The 23,773-nt window shown below is 44.2% G+C and overlaps 1 protein-coding gene across 1 annotated transcript in view; it reads right to left on the bottom strand.

Moving 5' to 3' along the window:
• Positions 1 to 23,773, bottom strand: part of NCKAP1 (NCK associated protein 1) — a 649,223-nt gene that overhangs the window by 63,340 nt on the left and 562,110 nt on the right. The window contains exon 28 of the mRNA XM_086955458.1: positions 1,502 to 1,618. Within this exon, the coding sequence (XP_086811584.1) occupies positions 1,502 to 1,618 (117 nt within the window). The remainder of the gene's footprint in view (positions 1 to 1,501; positions 1,619 to 23,773) is intronic.

The following is a 23,773-nucleotide window of genomic DNA, read 5'->3' as shown; positions in this document are numbered from 1 at the left end:
AGCCCCTGCACTCTGGTACCAGAAACAAAGCACATCCTGGGCGGAGGTGTCGGTCAGGTCGCAGGGCATTGCCTGTAGACCGAGCAGAGGCCTGTTTGCAGGCATTTTGGATGACTAGGGAGTTGGGCTGGACAATGGTTATTTATATCTTGAGGATTCTGTAACACTCATGAACCATATTCATCTAGGTACCGTTATGCCGAGGAGAGGGACGTGTTTAATGCTAGCTGCGAGTTATAAGGGATGTACCACACAAAGGTAGAACTCTGAAATGCACATGGCGGTAGCTATTTTGATTGAGACCATATATAAAAACTGGCCATTAGAGACTCATAGCTGCTAGGATACCTATTTCTGAAATCTCTCTTTGCCGGTTATGGTTGCCTTTTGGAAAGGTGAGAAAAGATCTTAGGTAAGGGGGGTAGGTGTTATTTAAATGTTACTAATTTCAAGAGTTTAAGAAATTTAGATCCGATTTCTTGTGTTATTTGCAGCAGTTTATAAGTCACTGTGAAAAATTATAAAGTTTGAGGCACTACTGTTAGAAAGTGTGGAACCTTAAAGACCCCATATGTAAGATATTCAAGATTTGGATTACAACAAGGATACTGAGAAGTTGGAGCATAATTTTTTTATCTAATAATTATTGGATTTAATGTAATTGATTATGAACCAGTCATGATCAGTTATTGATTTATATTATTAGATATTGTTATCTCATCAGTTTGAAGGTGCTAGAAGAACTCTTGCAACAGGGACTAGAATTGTGATAGATGTGAATATGTATTTACTGTATCAATATTTCTATAATATGGTTGGGTGTTTGCACACAAATATGGACTTATTGGAATGTTTTTGTTATACTTTAGTCAAAACTATTATAATATGGCTGCAAATGCATGCACTAACATGCACACATACAGTTATCTTTGAATGCCTTTTTTAAAGTATTACAAAATACATTTATGGAGGGACATCATTCTGTGTAGGCGTGTGCAACATTTTCATGATGTTAATTTAAATAGGAGTGCTGCCTGCAATGCCGGTATGGGATAAGGCACACTGTAAGTGCAATGAGGGCTCAAGGGCAGTGCCGAGAGAACTACTTGGCCATTGTGAAATATTTTTATTTTTTTATTTTTAAAGGACAAATCCGCCCATTGGTGCCTCGCTCTTAAGTGGACTATTTTCTTTGTGTATGACCACACTGAGGTTCGGAAGAATGCATTTGCTCATTTAAAAGGAAACAAATGGCTGAATGGAGAAAGCAAAATATGGATGACACTTCAAGTGATCAATGACTGAAAACCCCGGGGAAGAATGTATGTGCTTGCATTTTGATGTTTATTTAGGAAAAATGCCAGAGCTCGACAAAAAAGAAAAAAAAAAGGAGAAAACAACACAATAAATAATTACTAGAAATAAATGTTTCCATTCCGTTTTGCACATACAAGGCAAGTTATAAATCTCAACTGTAAGGAAAAGTTCAGGAACAAAATACCTTCAATAGCTGGACTGTATTGAGACATGACGTTGCTGGCTAATGTTGGCAAGGAAACTGCCACAAAGACCATAAGTAAACAGGCAATTTTATATTCTTCTTCTGGGCTGATGTTTTCTAAAAGTTAAGCAAACAAAATAACATTAATTCGCAACAACCTATTGTTTACAAAAATACAGTTGCTAGGTTTATGGCTGTTATGTCAAATCCATAGTAATTGTACTTCGTTATACAAATTGAGTGGAAAAAAAAGGTTGTAACACAGTGTTTTATGAGTTGATTCTCTTTACTCAGCTTCTTTATAGCTAATGACAAATGAAAGAACGCTGAATTCTCTTTAATCCTCATTTCGGTTAGCGATTCATATTCAGGCATGATTTTTTTCCACATTACTTCATCGACAGACATACCAGACACTGCTTTTCATTTTTTCATTTGGACATGTCTGAACAAGCATGGATTTGCTTTATTAAATTGTGCATGATTTCTCTATGATTAGAGGGTGAAGACAGATACCACATTCATGCTACAATGACGGACTTCAGTAAACACACAATAAAGACCCAGGCTGTCTGGCCAAAAGGATCTTTACTTATCCACTCCTTCGCTACAGTGATCAAAGTTTTCAGCATCATAGGATCACCTAATTCTTCATGCTTCCATATACCTCTCAACTGTAAAAGGTATCAGTGGAAAAGATCAACTTGTGTTTTTTGTCTTATTTATGGTATAAATTAGAATCCTGGCTAAAGCGCTTGGTTGGTTTATGAAATGCTTTCCTCTCTCATTTGGCTACAACCTTCCTGTAAGAAAACCTGCAATGTGTTTACATTCTTCCCACGTAGTAGACATAACGGATGTGAAGCACAATTTATGAGCATCTACACCATTAGTGAGGCAATAGTGTCAGATAGGGACTTGTACATATCTCAGTCCTCCGCCTTTACGTCCTCCCACCTATTAAGGGGTGTGCTTGGTCGGGCATGGTAGGGCTTCAAGACCACCCGAAAACACCTACCATAACACAATCAGCTACACAATTGAAACTCTGCAGACACACCTGAATAGAAGTGGGGCAGACTTCTACGTTGTTGCTAACTGGCCACATATGAGGGTAAATGAGTTGCACTCTGATCTTATAGCTAGAAATTGTGAAGCTGAAATCAGGCAAATTAAGACAATGGGTGGTAAAAAAGATTCCTACCATGAAGTTCAGTCGTGCAATGATGAATCGTGTTTCTAGGTGCAACATTTGTTTACTGTTTTTACGTAAAGTTTACACATCCTATTGGTGGTTTCAGAGGGCTTCACAAAAGAACGTTAACAGAAGATCTGGAAGTGAGATTGTCAGCTTAGACCATGATAAAGATGCAGTGGCCAGTCACACAAACAAGTCAGTCTATTATGCTAAAGCTCAAATGCCTGTTGGAAAAGGTGCAGTGTGAGGAAAACGTTACCATTGCTAAAAAGGGGTGAATGAATTGAAGCTCTGTAAACTTTGCACATGCAGTTTTCTATCTTCAAAATATTTTTATTTAACTGGGTGTATAGAAAGTATGTTTTGGTTGGTTAACCCTGGGCATTTTGTTAGAGGGTGTGGTATCCGATTGCGCTGGTAGGAGGGTGCTTGTCCATGAAGGGTTATGCATGAGATGAAGGAACAAGTTACTCACCTTTGGTAACACCTTTTCTGGCAGAGACTATAACAGATTCTTCACCTTGTGAATTTCCTGTATGCATTGGTAGGTGGTGTTGTGCAGCTCTGTGTCGAGACTATCCCACCTAGGATACGACATTGGTACCACTCTGCGTCATCTCTGCGTGCTGATGTCAGTTTCTTTCAGATCTATGTCTGTGCCAAAAGACGCATAGTTCGTAGAAGTCAGACTATGCCACTGTGCAAATCTCTAGATTCTAATCTATTAATTAGCCGTGTGAGTCCGTTCCACAGAAAAAGGAGGGTACTAAAGGAAAGTTCCTTGGTCCTTCTGACAGAGACTTCAAATCTCAGATTACTTTACCCTGTGAACGGATACCAAACCAGTATTTCCCCAGTGGACAGTGGAATGGCTCAAACTATGAAATCCTGCAGGACAGACTGGACAAAGTGCCCGTCCGGTTGCACCCGATTGTCTAGCCAGTAGTCCAGGATCGTACACCAGTGCGGTGGTAGTAGCCTTTGCTATGATGGAATCAGTGCACCAACCTTCCGGGGGCTGCTTTTTAGATAGCCCATAACATATCTCAATATAGAAAAACTTAATTTGGGGATAGTTCTTTTCTGCACCCCGTATCCCCACGGGAGTCCACAAAAGGCTGATTATCAAACTGATGCTCTCTGGTTTGATTTTAAAACTGATGGTCCCCTTAAGAGTCAAGATGGTGGAGCAGTTCCTCCTCCTTAGAGGAGAGAGTTGAAACTTAAAAAGCTGGCAAGGTGATGAGTTGCCCGATGCTGAAGGGTGCGACTACCTTCAGCAGGAATGCTGCCCTTATCAGGAGGACCAGCTTGCCCGGGAAATAGGATGTAGGGGAAAAAGGATGTATATGGTATTTACACAGACAAGGTCCGGAGTTTGCACTCTTGCCTGCCAGGTATTATGGCGATGAGAAACATTTCTTTTTAATGGTTAGCAGACGTAGAGTGTGCACATTAAGTAAAAACCAAATTAAAGGCCGGAGGGGCCACAATTTAACCCTTAAAAGTTGACACAGTAAGCCTATCATGGCTATTGGAAGACAAAACAAATGCACAACTATCTTGCATTAAGGGGTAGGTGGTTACAGGAGGAACACCAGACCAAACAATTCTCTCAGCGTCCTGCATATACAGTGTTGGGGGATGGACACCTGGCTGCCAAGAAGGCACCAACCACTTCGGGAGGGAGATCGAAAGCCATCAACTGTCGCTCTTCAATCTCCATGTATGAAGGTAGGTTATTCAGGTCTGGGTGCAAGACTCAGCCCTGCTGTTGCGCCTGGAGGACAAATGCCCAGGGCCAAAATATCTTTGGACCACTCTCACCTCGCTCAGTACAGAACCTCCAGGATGATTTGGGTTGGTCCTTTGTAATCTTTTTCAGAACTCTAGGTTGAAGATGTAAGGAAGGGAGGGCATACAGGAGTCTCTAGCACCAGTCTTGTCAAAAGGTATCTCAGAGGGAGACCTGCCTTGGGAACTCCAACACAAAAAAGCTTGGACACTACACATCCTCTGCAACGGCAAATAGATCGAACCCTGATGCAGAGCACAAGGAAATCCAAGTTATCAGTGTGCAGATGTCTACACTGGAATCTTTTCAGATATGAAAAAAAGGCGACTCCACAGATCATGAAGAAAGGAAGCGTTACTGAAGATAAATAACTTGTTCTTCTCATGTATACTTCTTATGACAGATTTCTTCAACTGTCAAATAACTACCAAAGCAGGACCTCCCCATGGAGCAGGGTCTGAGGAGTGGACTCAGACCAGAAAGTCCCGCAGGAGCATCTGGGCAAAACGCCCTTCTCGTCGGAACCTGGGTGCTAAGGCAGTAGTGCTTGGTGAACATATGCACTTATGCCCATGTCACGGCCAGAAAGAGATCAATTAAAAGCCACACAATACACCAACGTAGTGGCAGAAGCCTTGGCCCTGGTGGAAGGAGTCCTCAGACCTTTTGGAGGCTGCTTTTTGGCCAGTGCGTAGCAGGCCTTAATGCAGAGGCTTATCTACCATGACACAGTCCTTTTTTGCACTGATTTACCTTTCTTCGCCGCAAAGAACCAACAAAGAGCTGATCATTCACAAAACGGTCTTTTGCACAAGCAATGCAGGGCCGGATTACCATTAAGCAAAATAATCATGTGCTTAGGGCATCAAGGGAAAGGGGGCACCACAGAAAATTTCCATTCCTTGATTTACCATGGACCATACTGTTGTTTCCCTTCCAAACCATTACACCTGCAGTCATGAAATCCTTTCAAAACGGCATGAGAGCGGTGGCAGGTTGGATGGCCCAGAACTTCCTCCAATGCAATGTGACCAAAACAGAGGTCATGTTGTTTGGAGGGGCCACCATGCTCTGGTCACCAGATTGGTGGCCTCTTGAGCTAGGACCTGTCCCAGCGCCCAAACAGACTATTAAAAATCTGGGGGTGCGCCTAGACCAAACCCTGATTATGAAAGATCACGTCAGTCAGATTACGGGAACGTGTTTCCGTACAATTGGTCTTCTACGGCGTATATTCCCTTTCCTACCTAACATCTATAGGAAAACGCTGGTACAGGCACTAGTCCTTGGACGGGTAGACTATTGTAATAGTCTACTCATTTCCGCCAATCATGAACAACTTTGTAGACTGCAGGTGGTGCAGAATACTGCGGCAAGACTCATCCTGAATGCCCCTCCCCGCACCCACTCCCGTCCTCTCCTTTCCCACCTTCATTGGCTCCCAGTGCAACAGCGAATACATTTCAAACTCTGCTGTATTATGCATAAGTGCATCTATGGGTCTGGTCCCAAATATCTAAAAGAGATCTTTTTTCCCTACTCTCCTGGACGTGCTCTGCGTTCCAGCAACACTATGTTGCTGCATGTACCTAAAGTTACCAGAGCGAGACAGGGTGGCCGAGCACCCTCCCTTAAAGGCCCTTTGTTGTGGAACTCCCTTCCACCTCAGCTGAGACAAATCCCCAATCTCTTTTCATTTAGGAAGAAACTAAAAACTCACCTGTTCGCACAAGATTAACTTGGCCTTTTCTCTGTCACCCCCTCAATACAGTTTGTCCATCTCACACAGAAGCTACGCGCGGAGATACCCCTTTGGGGCTGATTCAGGCGCGATACAAGAATATAAATAAATAAATAAATATGGTGCGAAACTGCAAATGGTGCAGCTGAATAAATAATGAAAGTGGAAGTTTACAGAAATAAACATTAATTTCCATTTAGTGTATGTTTTGTTTCATTTAAAAATAATTTTATTTTACGGTTTATTATAATCTGTATTTTGAGATAAATATCTATGGGGACAAAAATATTTTAAGTGCAGAGGGCCGCTAAAGGTCTTAATCAGGCCTGGATTAATATAGCATGTTTTAGGGTCAAACCGCTCAAGTCTCTCCTCCTCTTTCGATAGATAAGGGGGGGCAAAGAATGTTGATGAATTGCCCGTGAAACAGCAGCACACCTTTCAGCAAAAAGGTCGCCCTTGCCCTCAACATCAGATTGTCTGAGAAAAATGTGGTGTATGGTGGCTGCACCAATAGAGCCTGGAGCTCACTCATGCGACGAGCTATCGCAATGAGAAGGAGTATGTTGCTTACCTTGTAAGCATCTATTAGTTGATTGTATTCCACAGATTCACATGCTATGCACACTAGTTGTTTGAAATAATGCACGTAAAACTGTTTGCCCTACCAGAGATTGTTGTCTGGCATGAACATTCATAAGAGTGTTTTGTAAATGTGTGCAGGTTTGTCCATGTAGCCACTTTGCAAATATCTATGAACGGATTGTTCCTTAAGAAAGCCATTGACGTACCTTGGTTCTTGTGGAATGAGCACTTAAAACTGCTGGTAGAACTCTTTTGGGCTTCATATTGAAAATGTGTATGTGCTTAACAATTCATCTTGCAATTCCTGCTTCTGAGATGGTATTACATTTTCTAGGGTTTGAGAAAGCTACAAATAGCTATTGTGTCTTTCTAAAATTCTTAGTTCTCTCTATGAAGAACACGAGTGTTCTTTTAATATCAAGAGAATGAAGAGTCCTTTCTGCCATGGTCTCTGTTGGAAAGTAGACTGGAAAATTCAGAGTTTGATTCAGGTGAAAGGGAGAGATGGTAGAAATTTAGGGTTTGTATGTAGCCGAACCTTATCCTGGAAAACTTGAAATAAGGCTCTTCAATGGTTAGTGCATTAATTTCACAAAGGAAGTTACGGCTACGAGAAAAGCTACCTTTCAAGTAAGGACCTGCAGAGGACATAAATGCAGTAATTCAAAAGGTGGACATTAGTCGTGTGAGCACATTTAAATTCCATGAGGGGACAGGAGGTGTATATGGTGGGATCATTCTCTTTAACTCTTCCATAAAACTTTGATAACTGGTATTCGAAACAGTAACTGAAATTTGCAATCTTGCAGATAAGCTGCAATTCCTCCAGGATGCAGTCTCATATAGCTCAATGTGACTTTTTTAGGTGTAGCCAGTAGCACTTCATAGTTATTGTATTGTAGGTGTGCAAGGGTTTATTATGTGAGTAATGCAATGGTGGACAAAATGTTTCCAATTAGCACCATAACATGCTCTTGTTGTTGGGCGCTTTGCCTAGCAACTCATCCTAGCAATTTGGCTTCTGAAATCGTAGAGTTTGGATAATTGCAATTTCGCTGTGGTATTCACATCACAATAATGGTAAGTCAAGTAAATCCCAGCTCAAAATCACACAAAAGCAGTAATCCCAGTTACGCCATGGTCACCAGCAGTAGTACTGCTTGACTTACCATTATTGTGGTGTGAATACCCGGCCAATATTATGACATAACATACGGACCTTATGTGAACACACTGCATTATTAATCAAGATTCCGAGCTGGGATTTACTGGACTTACCTTTAATGTGGTTTGAACACCCGGGCAATATTACAACATATCATAAGGACATCTTGTGAATATTCTACATTACTAATTAAGCCCCGATGAAGTTTCTTATGCACAAGGAAAGAAAAGCGTTGGCTGAGTGCCGTTTTTATCTAAAGTTTGAATAAAGAAGACTGATGAACTAAATTTGTTATCTTGACTGCTTTTTCTGGTGCATCTTCCATTTAAAAGTATCTTCTCGTCTCTGGATCACAGTGACGCTCAACGACGGCAAGTGCCTGAAGTAGATGCACAGGACTTTATTTCAAATACAACAGGGATTGAGGTGCTGAACCTTTGGTTAGCCATCGTGTGCCTTCGTGTATAATCATCTTCTGGTAGGATTAGACTTTGGCGCAATTTCTGCAAGATAAATATGGTAGCAAGATGGCAAACGGGTAGAACTCCTGTAATAAGGGTGCGCTTGCCACAATATACTTACATGTGCTGGAGCGCAGTTACACAGGTAAGAGTAACTATGGGGACTGTTATCAGGACTGGGACTATGTACCCGTCCACTGAATTTTGGCTTGCAGGGATGAATGCTGCGATTTTAAATGGTTCTGTATAGTGAATGAAAGGTAAATACAGATTGGGCAATTTCTGGATGGAAAATTGGCGAACAGATTACAGCTGTGACAACTGATTTGTATGGTACACTGCCCCGGTTAGAGGCATGAGCCTGTTTAAGCATTCCAGCACATATTATTTAAAGAGAAAATGGCTGGTATAACCTTTGCTTCATTAAGGTTTTGTTTCATTACAGCCCTGGAGGCTATGATGAAGGTATTTTAATATGTTACAGGATTTGGTGATTGGTACAACTATTTGATGATAGGCACAATTACCCTGCCCTAATTCCTAGAAATGTGCCTGGACCATTTAAGGTACTAATGCGTATTTTTGAGCAAGAGAGAGGCTTGCTCTGGGTTGTAGATTTATTATTGTACACTTTGGGGTGCTGTACAATATATTATATTTACTGTTAATTTCATTTGAATCCTTCTTTGATGAAGTGGCAATTCACAAAAGACACAGGTGCTGCATGTATACTACTGTGCCCATAATGTGGGATGTTGCTTATTACATATCCTATACCTTATACGCTTATATGATAAATGATGCATGGGTTTCCACCATGTGTAGAACTTAGGACCCTAAACAGGGCCTGGATATCTTTTGACACATGGTGACAATCTCCCAATATTAATTGTATATTTGGACTTATACTTTACACTATTTTTTTTTCCAGCCTTGAGGAAGTTGTGGGGTGAATTTCCAAGTGTCAAGCGGTCGTAGATCCAAGCTTGGTCTTAGCCCCTAATCTTTTCTAGGAATTAAAAAAGTATAGGGAGTACACCCCTCTGTTGGTGTTTGTGTGGTACAGACTTTCTTGCCCCGTTCTGAAGCTGAGATGTTACTTCTTCCTTCAGAAGGTACACATGCCGACGGCTTGTTTGCAAGGAGGAATGTTTGGTGGGTGGCTTTTTAGTTCTAGGCAATACCCCTCGTTGATAATGTCCAGCATCCACCAGTCTGAAGTTACTTCTGACCACAAATGGTGAAATTGTTGTAGCCATCACCCGACATGCGTTGTATATTGGAGGGAATGGAAGGAAACTCGGTGTTTAGAGCAGGTGTTCCCAACCTTTCTTGTAGTGAGAGCTACTTCTGATCAGTGAAAATCATTGTGCGAAACAGAAGGCTATGCAACTTGCGCACTGTTATCAGACAACCCCAAGTTCAGCTTCATTGACTAAGCCTAATGTCAACAGAGCCAAATACTATGGCTTGAACAAAACTATTTGGCTGGTGGCACTATGACAGGACTGCCATGTGTGTCCGTGAGATCACGGGAATTGTAGATGTATGAACATGTGTGCACATGAATGGAATATATATTACCTACTGGCAGTCACCAGTAGGTAGTAATAGTTAGGACCTCGTTTTATTCAAAAAACGTTTTTTCTTTTCCTAATAACTTTGGCGCCGGTTGACGAATCTTCGCAAAATTTTAAAAACTGGAGGGGCACTCCGGGGCTTACTGGAGATACCTGGTGGGCTGCTTGGCCCCCAGGGACCCTCAGGATTGAAGGGAAATTAATTCCCTAACTTAAAATGCGCACGTTTGCAGTGGTGCAGGGAGGGGGCTGGGCATTTTTATTTTTTGGGGGGGGGGTGGGGGGGGGGGGGGATGGGGCTGTGTGGCCCCCCTTCCCAGGGCCACTTTTGGCCCCGGGGACGGCTTTGCTGTTTAAAAAAATAATAATAATAATAATAAAGGGGAGGGGCGCCACTTTTAACCCCAGGGATCCCATCCCCTGGGGCCTGGCTGCTCCATTGGGGACCTTGGTGGGAGCCCAATGCCCCCACGGTCCCCCCGCCTCCTGCGGGAGCTGGCATTGCTTTTGAGCAAGGGGAGCTGCTGACATGCAGCTCCCCTTGCTTGTCCCGGGGATGGCCACCCCGGGACACTGCAGGAGTCGACCCCCCTCCCAATGTTTAAAGCCTCTGGGAGGTGGTTGTCCCTAGGGCCTGGGGGTCCGCAATGGACCCCGCATTTCATTACAAAGTGCCCTGGGGAGGTGGTGGTCCCCAGGGCAGCGTGGGAGGGGGGGGGGGCTGAAGCCCCCCCCCACCACACTAATTATTGATTTCAACCCCGGGCGGTGGTGGTCGCTGGAGCTTGGGGGCCTGTGAGGCCCCCCCTCCCTTATTTAATTTAGCCCAGTGGAGTTGGCGGTCTCCGGGGTAGCGGGGGGGGGGGGAAGGAGGGGGAAGATTGAACCCTCATGTCTATTTTAAATTTATTTATTTGTTTATTTATTTATTTATTATGAAGCTCATAGAGCGCGCAGCTACCTCCAGCGGGGGTGTCCCGGCACTAAGACTTCCTGTTTATCACAGAGAGGGTTGCCTAGTTCATGTCCATCTGCCAGAAGACCAGGGCTGCAGGGATCTTGCTAGTTAGTGCTTAGAAAACAGCCAAGTTTTCAGTTTGCGACGGAAGACTTGTTCAGATTCGGAGAACCTAAGGTCTACAGGTAGGCTATTCCAGAGCTTGGCGGCCGTAACGGTGAAAGTTCTGCCGCCAGTACGCGTGAGCCTGAATCTAGGGACGATCAGAAGGCGTAGACTGTTGGATCTCAGATACCTTACTGAAGAGGATATCTTAAGCCTTTTGCTCAAGTAGCCAGGGCCAGTGCCATTAATTGCCCTGTAGGCAAGGATCAGCACTTTGAAATCAATGCGACGGGCTATGGGGAGCCAATGTAGCTCATCTCGGTATGCTCTGACCGAGTTGCGGTGGGGGATGTTACCAATGAGCCTTGCTGCCGCGTTTTGGATAATTTGAAGTTGGTCAATGAGATATTGGGGGGCGCCGGCATAAAGGCTGTTGGCATAATCAAGGTGTGCCGTAATGAGTGCCTGGACCACCGTTTTACGGGAAGACTGGGGGAGATAGGGAAAGATCTTCCTGATCATACGCAGTTTATTAAAACAAGCCGCCGTAACTTTATTGACCTGGATTTTCCCGGACAAGGTGTTGTCAAATATGAAGCCAAGGTTGCGGGCAGATTGCACTGGTATGGGTGGTGGGTTGAGGACGGTGGGCCACAATAAAGTTGCAGGGGGAGTAGATTTCTGGCTGAAAAAGAGAACCTCTGTTTTATCAGTGTTGAGGGCAAGATGATTAGCAGCCATCCAGGTGCAAATGTTGCCAAGGCAGTTTCGAAAGTTGGAGAAGAGGGAGTCAGAATGGTCTCTAAATGAAAAAACAAGCTGGGTATCATCAGCGTAAGAGACCACCCTGACTCCCCAAGACTCAACTAGCTTGGCAAGAGGGGCCAGATAAACATTAAACAATAAAGGGCTCAAGGCTGAACCCTGAGGCACACCACACAAGAGGGGTTTGTCTTCGGATTGAAATGGGTGTAGCAATACCCTTTGGGTCCGTCCGGACAGAAAGGATTTGATCCATGCAAGGACTGTGCCATCAATCCCCAGCTGTTGTAGCCGAGCTGTAAGAATGACATGGGATACCGTGTCGAATGCAGCGGATAGGTCGAGGAGGACCAACATGGCCTCCTCACCCCTATCCACTGATTCCCTGATGGTCTCGGAAACTTCCAGCAGCGCAGTCTCGGTGCTGTAACCGGTTCGAAAACCGGATTGGGAGTCGTGAAGCAGTTTGTTTGTTTCCAAAAACTGGGCCAGTTGTTTCTGAACCACTTTCTTCAACACCTTGGCGGGTTTGGGCAGGAGCGAGATGGGTCGGTAGCTGCAGAATTGGGAGGGGTCAGCATTGGGTTTCTTCAGGATGGGAAGTAACCTGGCCTGTTTCCAAACTGAAGGAAATTGACCCTGGGTCAGGGAGGAATTCCAGATGGAAAGGAGGGGATTAATTAGGACAGGGGCAAGATTGCCCATCACTTTAGCAGGTACTGGGTCTAAAGGTGAGCCAGACTTGACTTTATGAAGTAGTGATAGGGCTGAGTCAAAGGTTAATTCACTAAAGGAATTAAAGGAGCAGTGTGTGGGGTGAGGAGCATCTGAAGGTGGGTTGGGAGAGACAGAGACAAAAGAGGAGGCGAGTTTAATGATTTTGTCCTGAAAAAAGTAAGAGAGTCCATTGCATAGGTCTTGGGTAGGAATGCATTGGGTTTTCATGGCCGTGGGGGTAACAAAATCCTTCACAATAGTGAAGAGGGTTTTGGAGGAGTTCTGCGCCTGTTGGATGAGGTTAGAGAAATAAGTTCTCATCGAGGAGCGTTTGAGTGTTTGAAATTTGTTTAGAGCAGATTTATATGCCAGTTTGGCCACTGGGTCATAATTCTGGCGCCATTTGCGTTCCATCCTTTTGCATTTACTCTTTTCCTCGCGTAGCAAAGGGGAGAACCAAGGGGCCGAAGGACGAGATCTGGCAGATGCCAGGGGAGTAAGAGGAGCAATGGAATCCAGAGCAGAGGTGAGGGCAGAATTGTATCTTGCCGTTTCCTTGTCCAGATCTTCCGACTGATTAAATTTGTACTGAAATCGGGAATCAATGGCCTCACAGGTAACCTTGGTCCATTTACGACCACTGTCTCTATTAAGGGAGGAGGGAGGGGGAAGGGGAGGCATGGTGATAAGAAAGGGGATGAGGAAATGGTCAGACCATGTTAGGGGAAGCGAAGGAAGGACAGAGATGCCAGGATGATTTGAAAAAATCAGATCAAGTGTGTGCCCTGCTTTGTGCGTGGGGCCTTTAACTAATTGGGACAAGGTAAGTCCTTGTAGGGTTTCCAGAAGTGAGGAGGCTTGAGCACAGGAAGAGTTGTCAATATGGAGGTTAAAATCTCCCAACACTGTAAAGTGAGAGTGTTTGAGAGAGAAGTCCGCAATGGAGTGCATCAGGGCATTGAGAGAGGATGCAGTAACAGGGGGGGGGGGTTATATACCAGGATGCCGGCAAAGATAGTACATGCGGAGTCCTTAATTGTGAGATACATGGCCTCGATAAGACCGAGGTTAGCAATTTTAGTAATACTCAGTGTAAGGTGGGACTTTGCAATTATCGCGAGACCACCACCAGGTTTGGTGTTATCTCGATTAATGCCTAGTAGTCGGAAACCAGGGGGGATGGCCAAATTAATGTCTGGCATGGACGAGTCTTTGAGCCAAGTTTCTGTGAGGAATAATATGTCCCACTTGTGCGTATCTAGCAACAGCCAAATGTCCGAGGCGTGTGCAGGAAGGGATCTGCAGTTAATTAAGGCTGCATGTAAGGTAGCCGGGAGAGAGCAATGATCGACAATGTTGGGGGGGCGGAAACCGTTTAATAAAAGCTGGAATGTGGAAGTTACAGCATAAGCACGAATAAGAGGTGGTTTCCAAACTATGGGGGTTACAACACTTTTGTGGATTGCAAGCACTATGGCGTAGGTGAACAAGTTGCTCAGAAGACCAGGTGATTGACGGGGTGCGAGAAGCAGGGGGACTGGCGCTGGGCGCGGGTCCGGCGCGGACGGGCGCAGACGGGCTTGCCTTAGGCGCGCCTTCGGCGCGCCCGCTGCGCCCGCCCGCTGCGCGGACGGGAGAGCCCCTTCCTTTTATCCATGTCCTGCTGGGGGTGGGAGGAGGGTGGGAGGCGTCCAGGAGCTGGAGCGCTACCCTGCCTCCCCCAAGATGGCGGTTCCGCGTTTCCCAGCCGGCGAGAGCGCTGTGCTCGGCTGCGCCAGTGGAGAGATGAAGATCCGGACCCCTGTGACGAAGGAATCTCGTCAGAACAGGCAGGCGGTCAGTGTCCGATTTTTAAAAAGCCACAATTAAAATATATACAGTTTTAAAAAGTGTCAGTCAGTGCGTCTGTACGCTAGTCTTAAATCACCACACATACAGTTTTCAAGTTTTCAATTCACACACACTCTCGTATATATTCCGCTTCAGAGATTAAAGATAAGGAAATGCCCCCGGCTTCCGCCTCAGGGGAGAAACAAGTAATCTGTTTTAGGTTTGGCCGAGACTCCTTAAGTAGTGAGGGAGGGCGGGAGGCGTCCAGGAGCTGGAGCGCTACCCTGCCTCCCCCCCAAGATGGCGGTTCCGCGTTTCCCAGCCGGCGAGAGCGCTGTGCTCGGCTACGCCGGTGGAGAGATGAAGATCGGGACCCCTGTGACGAAGGAATCTCGTCAGAACAGGCAGGCGGTCAGTGTCCGATTTTTAAAAAACCACAATTAAAATATATACAGTTTTAAAAAGTGTCAGTCAGTGCGTCTGTACGCTAGTCTTAAATCACCACACATACAGTTTTCAAGTTTTCAATTCACACACACTCTCGTATATATTCCGCTTCAGAGATTAAAGATAAGGAAATGCCCCCGGCTTCCGCCTCAGGGGAGAAACAAGTAATCCCAGGGAGGTGGTGGTCCCCAGGGCTGCGGGGGGCCGCGTACCCCCAGCATTTAATTACTATACCCTTTGGGAGGTGGTGGTCCCTGGAGCTGCGGGCCCCCCACAAATTTAAACCACATTGCCCCCGGGACCTGGCCCACCCGGGGGCCTCATTGAAATGAAGCACGAAAGCAAAAGCAACCCAGATGCGAATTCGCTGAAATATTTTTTTTTTAAATTGCTTTATTTAGCCCTAGGGGTCCTTGTGGGACCCCCTGAGCAGGTCTAGGGGGTCAGGGTGTTTCTACCCTGCCCCCTTTTCTTGTTTTTTATCTTGGTTTTACTGTTTTCTTGTGACTTGGTTCTACCGAGTCACAATATGGCTGCCAACACTTCCTGGTTTGGAGTGTTGACAGCCAATCAGAGTGAAGCTTGTGCCAGGGAGGGTTCGCGATATCGAAACTTATTCTTTTTCTAATTTCTAAGGAACTATTGAACAGATTTACACCCACTCCTACCCTTGAACATCCATTCCTCATCCATGGAATCAAATTTACTTCAAAGTAATATCACTCAGTTAAATTGTGTGTGTGCAAATAGCTTTATGATTGTAAATGTTGGTATTGTGAATACAAAACATGAATTTGCACTTGTAAATCAAGTAATTTGCACAAGATCAAAGAAGAGATCTTAACATATGTATAATAACCTGACTTAATGTAATACTATGTATATGTAATTTGCCTGCATTGATTTGTTGTACAATTATCTTGACTTAATGTAAAGCGCTCTGATACCAGCAAGGGTCTTGTTCGCGCTCTGTAAAACTCTCACAATAAATAATAAACAATAAATAATACATTTTAAAAAAAGGTCTCTTTCTGAACCAAGGGCTACCTTTTTGCCAAATTTGGTGTAATTCCGTTCAGCAGTTCGGGCTGTGGCTTTGTCTAAAGATTTCTATGGAAACGAACATGGGAAAAACATATTTTGGGACCCCCCCTTTTTTCTCAGTCCCCACTTGATGAAACACCCAGAAACTTTCAAGACAGGAGCTGACCGGAGCGCCCCACTAGTTTTGATTCGTCAACCGGCGCCAAAGTTATTGGGGAAAGAACAAAACGCTTTTTGAATAGATATGAGGTCGGAGGCCACGCCACTTTTTGCACCTCTCTGCAACACAACTCTGTGGTGATTACTGGAGGTACCTGGGAGTTGGTCCCCAAGGACCCTCAGGACTCAAGGGCAATTAATCCCCCAATTTACAACACACTAGGGGGTGTGTTTGCACAGTGGTGCAGGGCCTAAGAAAACAAGTGTGCAAAATGTGTCCCCTGGCGCATGGTAAATTGGGGGATTAAGTTGCCTCCAATCCTGAGGGTCCCTGAGGGTGAACTAGCCCACCAGGTACCTCCAGTAAGTGCCACAGAGCTGCGTTGCAGAGAGATGGTCCGAGGCCATGCCCCTTTTTACACCACTTTGCAAAAGCGTCTTCTGGTGCACTGCTGGTGGGTCGATGAGGTCCTCTTGTGTCCTGAGGACCTCAGGAAACAAGTGGACTTAATCCTCCGAGCATCAGTGCACCATTTGCAGCGTGGTGTAAAAAGGGGCAAGGCCTTGGAACACCTCTCTCCAATCCAGCTCTATGGCGCCTAGTGGAGGTACCTGGTGGGCTAGTTGGCCCCCAGGCACCCTCAGGATTCAAGGTGACTTAATCTCTCAACTTACAACGCACCAGTGGGCGCTTTCCCACTTGGTTGTGTAGGAAAAATCAAGTGCAGGCACCCAGTTTTTCGTTCAACCTTCTGCCCCGGGCTCATCCTCACTAGAATGATTATCACTGTGAAACATACCCAGTAGTTGGGCCTATTGCATTATAACCTCAGACGCCCCCTCATCCCTATGTGAAAGCTGCCTGTGTTGTACCTCTACCACCCCCCCATTCTAGGAGATCCCATAACCAATGTGTTAACATTGCGGCCCTCACTCCCATAAATTGAAGTCTTAACTTAATCATTGAGGTAACTTTTCATTTGAATTTTCTCCTAATTAAAAGCCTTTGGAAACACAATTTTGTTCTAATGCTTCAATATTGAGTTGACAAGGACTTTTATTTAAGAGTTAAATACCTCAATGTGTCAGTTCTTTACCTCTGTGCGCTAGCTAGGGTCATAAATCTGTCCGAGCAGTGCTTCCTATCAGGTCCTGCTATCTGCAGCCTGGTGATAATGTAAAATAAACACAGCCTTCCCTTAACTTTGAAAGGAAAATGTGACCCAGAGCTTATTTAAAAATAAACTCATGGCTTGGAGCTACTCTGAAGGTGTTTATGAGCTACTGGTAGCTCGTGATCGACTGGTTGGAGACACCTGGTTTTCAGGTTGAGGCTACCCTTGCTAGAGTTCTTCTGTCTTTCCCTCTTAGTTTAAACCGTCCCTTATAATAACTCTTGTCAGTTTGCTGATGGCATTGCTACTGCTGTTTTACGTAAGTTTGGGTGTCGGGATCTGTGTTTTTGGAAGCTCTTCTTCCCTGATACCTCAGAAAGTACTGTTGTCTTGGCGTAGCAGACTGCACAGCTTCACAGTCTTGGTGTCTTTCTTTATCGTCTCTAATTGGGAGTCTACCTCTGGTCCAAATAGGTGCACACCATTATATAGAATGTTAAGTAGATGCTGTTGCACATCTGGCTTAAAAACCAGAGATGCGTAACCATACATGCTTCAGTAGTAATTTATTCATCTTGTAGCCGTGTCAGCACTGTCTGGGTTTGTAACATGTGTTGCATTAGACACTTGTCTACCCTCCAACTAGGTCTTTGCCCCCTTTTCCTCTACTGTTCAGGAAGGAGTTGAATAAGATCTTTCATCTCATCCCATGTTGCACTGTTCTATCTGGATAGGAGTCCTACTAAATTTGATATACACCAGTGCTTGGGATAGCCAGTTGCTACCTCTTGCCTGTTTGCATGAATGTGCTTACTTTCCTTATCTGGAGTTGGCGCATCACCAATACTTTGGAAAGCTGCTCTTGGTGTTGTCCCTACCAAGTAATCAGCTGTTGGGTGTCCTCTAATTTAAAGAGGGAGACTGGGGGTAGGTTTGTAATTCCTCTCAATATGTGGCATAAGGACTCTGGTCTTGACTGGGTCAATAAATATCTCTGGGGAGACCTTGAGCATGGACCCTATCATTGGAAGATATTGAACGGCGCGCATTGTTTTACAGAGTGCCTCTATTAGGAAGAATGTTTCCTCCACAGAGCGCTGCACAAAGGAACGTACGTTGGCATGAGGTAAATGCATGAGTAAGGTACAAAAAGGAACAGAAGTACCTGAAAAATAACAGTAATCGGGTAGCACGGGAAAGACTAAATAATAAAGGTGAACCAAGGTATCGGCCCAACTAGTGGGAGCTGTAAATTTCCAGCAAAGCAGTACATCAACAGGGCAAGTCAAACAGGAGACAGAAGTAGATTGAAAATGGCTCGGGCTATTGCTGTTAATGGTCATTCAGGAGCAGCCAATTTACATGTTTTTTTAATGAGGAGGTCGATGGGTGGGATCTGATATCTGGAGGAAGAGCGTTCCAAATTCTTGGAGCAAGACCATAGAAGACACATTTGTATGTTCTTTTATTATTGAATTTAGGAGGTTTCAAGAATAGAATATTAGAGATTCTTTAATTCTGACTTGAGCCAGATAGCTCAAGTTTTTTTGCCCGGTAGATGGGGGTGTTGTAATGAATAGCTTTGTGCGTCATGCAGGCTTTTCTTGAAACAGATCCTTGCTTCAATGAATAGGCAGTTAAGTTGAATTAAGTCAGGTGTGATATGGTCAGGTTTTCTGGAGCCCGTGATGAATCTTGCAGAAGTGTTCAGAGTGGTTGGTCCACGTGGAGCCAATCTAGCTTTGGGTATGCCAGCTAGGGTCACCAAACCATTTTCCAATTGTGAGACAACTAGGGATTGGACTGCTGACTGGATGTCCTCGGGAGGTAAGAATGGCTTGATTTTCCTTAGAGTGTTGAGCTGATGATTGGCTCACCTAATAGTGGCACTGATGTGATCTTGCATATTTAGGTATTTGCACAGGGTAATACCTAAAGATCTAGCAGAGTCAACAACATGAGGGTTGTAGTGGAGTGCAGAAAGTTGTTTGATCCAGTTTAGAGTAGGTGCCCAGTGGTTACGGGGGGCAATAAGAAGGAATTCTGTTTTATGGGTATTTAACAATAGATGATTATGAGTTAGCCTTTGTTGAGTTTTTAGGCGCGCACCATTTAGATTTATGTCATCTGGAGAGGAGATCTTCAAATAGAGCTAAGTGTCATCAGCATACATACATATGGTATTGAATGCTAGAGCAGTTCAGAATATTGGGGAGAGGTTCCATGAAAAGGTTGAAGAGCGTGGGCGATTCATCGGTACTGTTATGTAAAAAAGAGGCAAATCAGCATAAGATAGGGCATAATAACCCCATCCTATATTGAAGAAGAGCAATCAAGTTATGATGGTGTCAAATGCTGAGGACAGGTAAGAAGGATCCGAAGAAAAGGAACATTTTGGTCAGGAGATCTCAAGACGTCATCAACAAAATGAGTTAGAGCGGTTTCTGTACTGTGCCCCGCTCTGAAACCTGACTGGTAGAGGTCAAGGAGCTGAAATTTCTCAATGTGGTTGCAGAGGTGGGTGTGAACACATTTCTCGAGCAATTTAGCAAAGGTCATAATGCTGGTGATCGGATGGAAAGTGTTGGGATCTCCTAGGTCAGCATTAGGCTTCTTGGGTATGGGAGTGCCTTGCCCTATCTTGAGGCAATTGGGAATACTCCCCTGCAAGAGAGATTCTTGAATGATCTGGGTCCAGAGTGGAAGAATGGCCGAATTGAGATCTTTGAAAATCTTAGCGGACAGAGTTTCCCTGAAGTGATTGGAGGGTTTTAGAGACGCCAAAGAATGCAGCAGCTCTGCATCATCTGGGAGCAGGAAGGAATTTCAAGAGGTGTTTTTTTAGGAGTAAAAACTGTGGGGTAGGAAGGTGCACTTGCTCCCGTAGGTACCGCAGATGCAAGGGAGCTCAGAGACCGCAAGTGAGGAGCGGCACGTTGTAGTTAAAGTTCAATTTTTCTAGACTTCTCTGAGAAGTGAGCTGAGAAGTCCTCCTCACTGGGGCAGGAGGTCCTGAGTGCTGAGATAAGATTAGTAGAGGGTTCGCTTGTGGTTTGATAATTTTCAAACAATTTCCCAGGTAGGTTTTTAGCACCGTCAAGCTGAGCCCTGAAATGATCTGTTTTGGCACTGTGAATATAGTAGTTGTAATCGCTTCTCATCCTCCTTAACTGATTGAGGCTTGTAATGGAGGGATAATTTCTCCATAGTCTCTGTGAAAGCCTAAGTTTGCGACGTTCCTCATTAAGGGAATAATTGAACCATGGTTTGGATTGTTTGATCAGAATCCTTTTGAGTTGCATCAGAGCAACAGAGTCGAAAATACTTGACAGAGTTAGTTGATGTACTGATCCGTACGGTCATCCAAGTTGGTCATGTTAGGGGGTAGCTCAAGAAGATTCTTGCTAATGGTAGTTGGATTACTGATATTGAGGTCGCTCAGATTGCGAACCAGCTGTTTTGTTTTACGCGGTTGTCCTTGTCAAAGCATGACCTTTTTTAAGATGTGAAAGGAGATTTGGTGATGATCTGACCAATCACAGGGTATACTGTCATCAAGTTGAATGGTGTGGTCTCTAGCTATGATAAGGTCCATTGCAGGCCTGGATGAAGTTGAGGTCAGAGAGGAAAGCCTTGAAGGAGCAAAGTAAGGGGTCATTTGGTCGTTCCAGTGAAGGTTAAAATCACTGAGGAAGATATTGTTAGGGTGATAGACCGAGCAGGAGGAAATAGACTCTATAATTTTTTCTATGAATAGCAGCTTATCACCAGGTGGATGATATATCATGTGGAGCACATAGACAATCTTGCCACTGTTGCATATTTCGGTGGTTAGGTGCTCACTGGAGGACATAAAAGCATTTTGAACCTGTTGCAACATGAGGCTTGAGCAATGAATGCAGGCAATGCCCCCGCCCCTCTTTTTAACAGGCCTGTCACATCTGATAATGTAAATCAGGAGAGATTAAGATGTTGAGCATTGGGGAGGAGTTGTCATTGAGCCAAATTTCAGTAAGGATCAGGAGGTCTTATTCTTGCGTGATGATGAGTTCAAAGATATCCGTTGCATGTTTCACTGCTGATCAGCAGTTGAGAGGTGTAGAAAAGAGGGGTCCCAGTAGAGCTCAATACATTTGGTTGAATTTATTGTAGAAAAATCAAATAAATATCAAACAATGTCACTTAATCACAATGAATGAACCATATCATTTGGTAAATAACAGTGCCCCAGAAAGGAATTGGGAGTGGAATAGCGTGATGCTGTGAAGGAAAAGGACAGTGAGGAAATAAAGTTGGTGACAAATTGTGTATTGCGAAATTAATTCAAATTACAATACAGTTTCATGGCTTCAGATCCCTGAGCCGAACAACAGGGGATCATAACATATCCCAAAGGTTAGAACAATTTCTGTTGACACAGAATTATTCGAATTAGTGCGGGAGTGTCAACTGAACAAGAGATGGAGGTAGCCGTCGACGTTTCGACCCCACGCTACACGTGTAGGCGTGTCTATTGCCTTGCGTCGGGGTCTTCATCAGGACAGGGTAAACAACAAAGGAGCACTACAGTATCTAGAAATATAAAAACAATACGGTATAAATTTGGGGGCCAACAATCAATGTAAAGTTACCGTAGTGAGCGGTAAACACGTTACTACTGATATTACCATGGCTATGTTGGGGCAAAAATTGTTTTGCGACTTGTTCGGAATAATACATTATATAAAATATAAAAAGGGACAAGATAAATCAAAAACTTGATACAATTGAACATTTCTAGTATTATATATGACCCGTAAATAGTATCTTGTTTAAACGTATATAGGTTGACGGACACAAACACCGGTGTCCTGACTAGGCCAGGGGAAACCAATTAGTCCAATGAGAGTATTTTATTTTGGTCCCTGAGGGTCAAGGGGCTTAACCTGTATGTGATGCTTGGCTCACGATGACAAAGAGGCATCAGTAGTATCGACTAGGATTGCATGAGATGGGTAAAACAATCTGAATTAGCTGTGGGAAAACTAGAGGGCTCCAATCACTGACAAAAGTAAAACAAAGAACGTACCTGCTCAAGTCGAGCAAGTGGCATGGCTATGTCCACATTAATCACGTTGGTTCCATACGTAGTATCTGTGGGCAGGGGGACGAGTATTAGTGGACCAACTACGATTACTAAGGTAAATGACCGATATCATGTGGGGATTAGGGCTTACCTTTAACAGCCCGTGAAGATAGGAAATATCTCATTGGTTGGTCATATATCTCCACATCGGCGGTGCGTCCAAACAGATCGCATCAAGTATGCCGCATGTGTAAAGTAGTAAAACAGGAGGGGGACGGGTGGTGAGATAAGGCCTCCTCGATAGTGTGTGGGGGGACGTCTAAGCAGAGGGGATAATCTCACCTTCTCTGTAAATTCACGGAGCTCAAAGTCGCAGCCTTCCCGCTGTTGCCGACTGCAAACTAATGGGCGTGGCCAATTGGATGGGTTATAAAGACAAAGAACGGACGCTGGGTCCGGAGTGTTGCTAGTAGCAACTTAATGCTTGAAAGGCTACTCCGGGATAGTCGTGAAGACAAAGAAAGGACACTGAGTCCAGAGCGTTGCTGGTAGCAACCGAATGCTCGGAGGGCTAAAAAGAGTAAACAACATCATTGGCCGCAATATGAGCATAAGAGTTACATATATGCCCGGGATAAAGTTCTGAGTACAGAATGACATAGGTGGACTGATGGCCAAAATATTAGAACTGATCACTGTGTGATACGCAAACATTCAGATATTCAGATACACCGGTATGGGCCACGATACAAGTTATACATATGGCCGAGACACGGCTCTGAGTACAGTCTGGGCACTGTATGATAAAAATTCAGATATCTATAAACTCAGTGCAAATTATGTGTTCGTAAAAAGATGCACCTCTCAGACATGAGGGTGAAGATCTCTTTTTACACATCTAGCACTGGAATACATTCTATGCAACAATGCCTGAGTTGTAAGATAGGGGTTATTAAGATATCGTCCATTTGTCAGGGGAGGTGGTCGACAGATGTATCTCTTTTGATATAGGTGAACTCATAGAAGTGGTCACTGTGTAATAAATAGACATTCAGATATCGATGAACTCAGTGCAAATTATATGTTCGTACAAAGATGCACCTCTCAGACACGAGGGTGAAGATCTCTTTTTCTACATATGGTACTGAAATACATTCTGTGCAACAATGTCTAAATTATAAGATGTTAAGAAATATCATATTTGCCAGTGAAGGTGGTCAACAGGTGTATCTCTCTGAGATATCAAGTACTACATTGAAAAACAATTATATAGTTTGGTGAAATTGTGCTCAGGACCTCTCACATAGGAGGGTCAAAAGCGAACAGTTATGGCAGTCTCCTGCAATATCATTTTGGGGGGTGACAGTCTCTATCTAAGGTCCAGATGTCGGACATATTACTAAATCAGCGACCAACTCTCTGACTCGTTTAGGCCATTTCGAATCGTATCCAAAATGGTCATCCATTTGGATTCTCTCAAAGTCAAAATTCGTGCCATGTCTCACGAATTTTGACTTTGAGAGAATCCAAATGGATGACCATTTT

The sequence above is a fragment of the Lissotriton vulgaris genome, chromosome 2_1, assembly GCF_964263255.1.
Source record: "Lissotriton vulgaris chromosome 2_1, aLisVul1.2, whole genome shotgun sequence".
Taxonomy (NCBI): domain Eukaryota; kingdom Metazoa; phylum Chordata; class Amphibia; order Caudata; family Salamandridae; genus Lissotriton; species Lissotriton vulgaris.
Note: the sequence above shows the minus strand (reverse complement) of the source record. Positions and strands in the feature narration are given on the sequence as shown.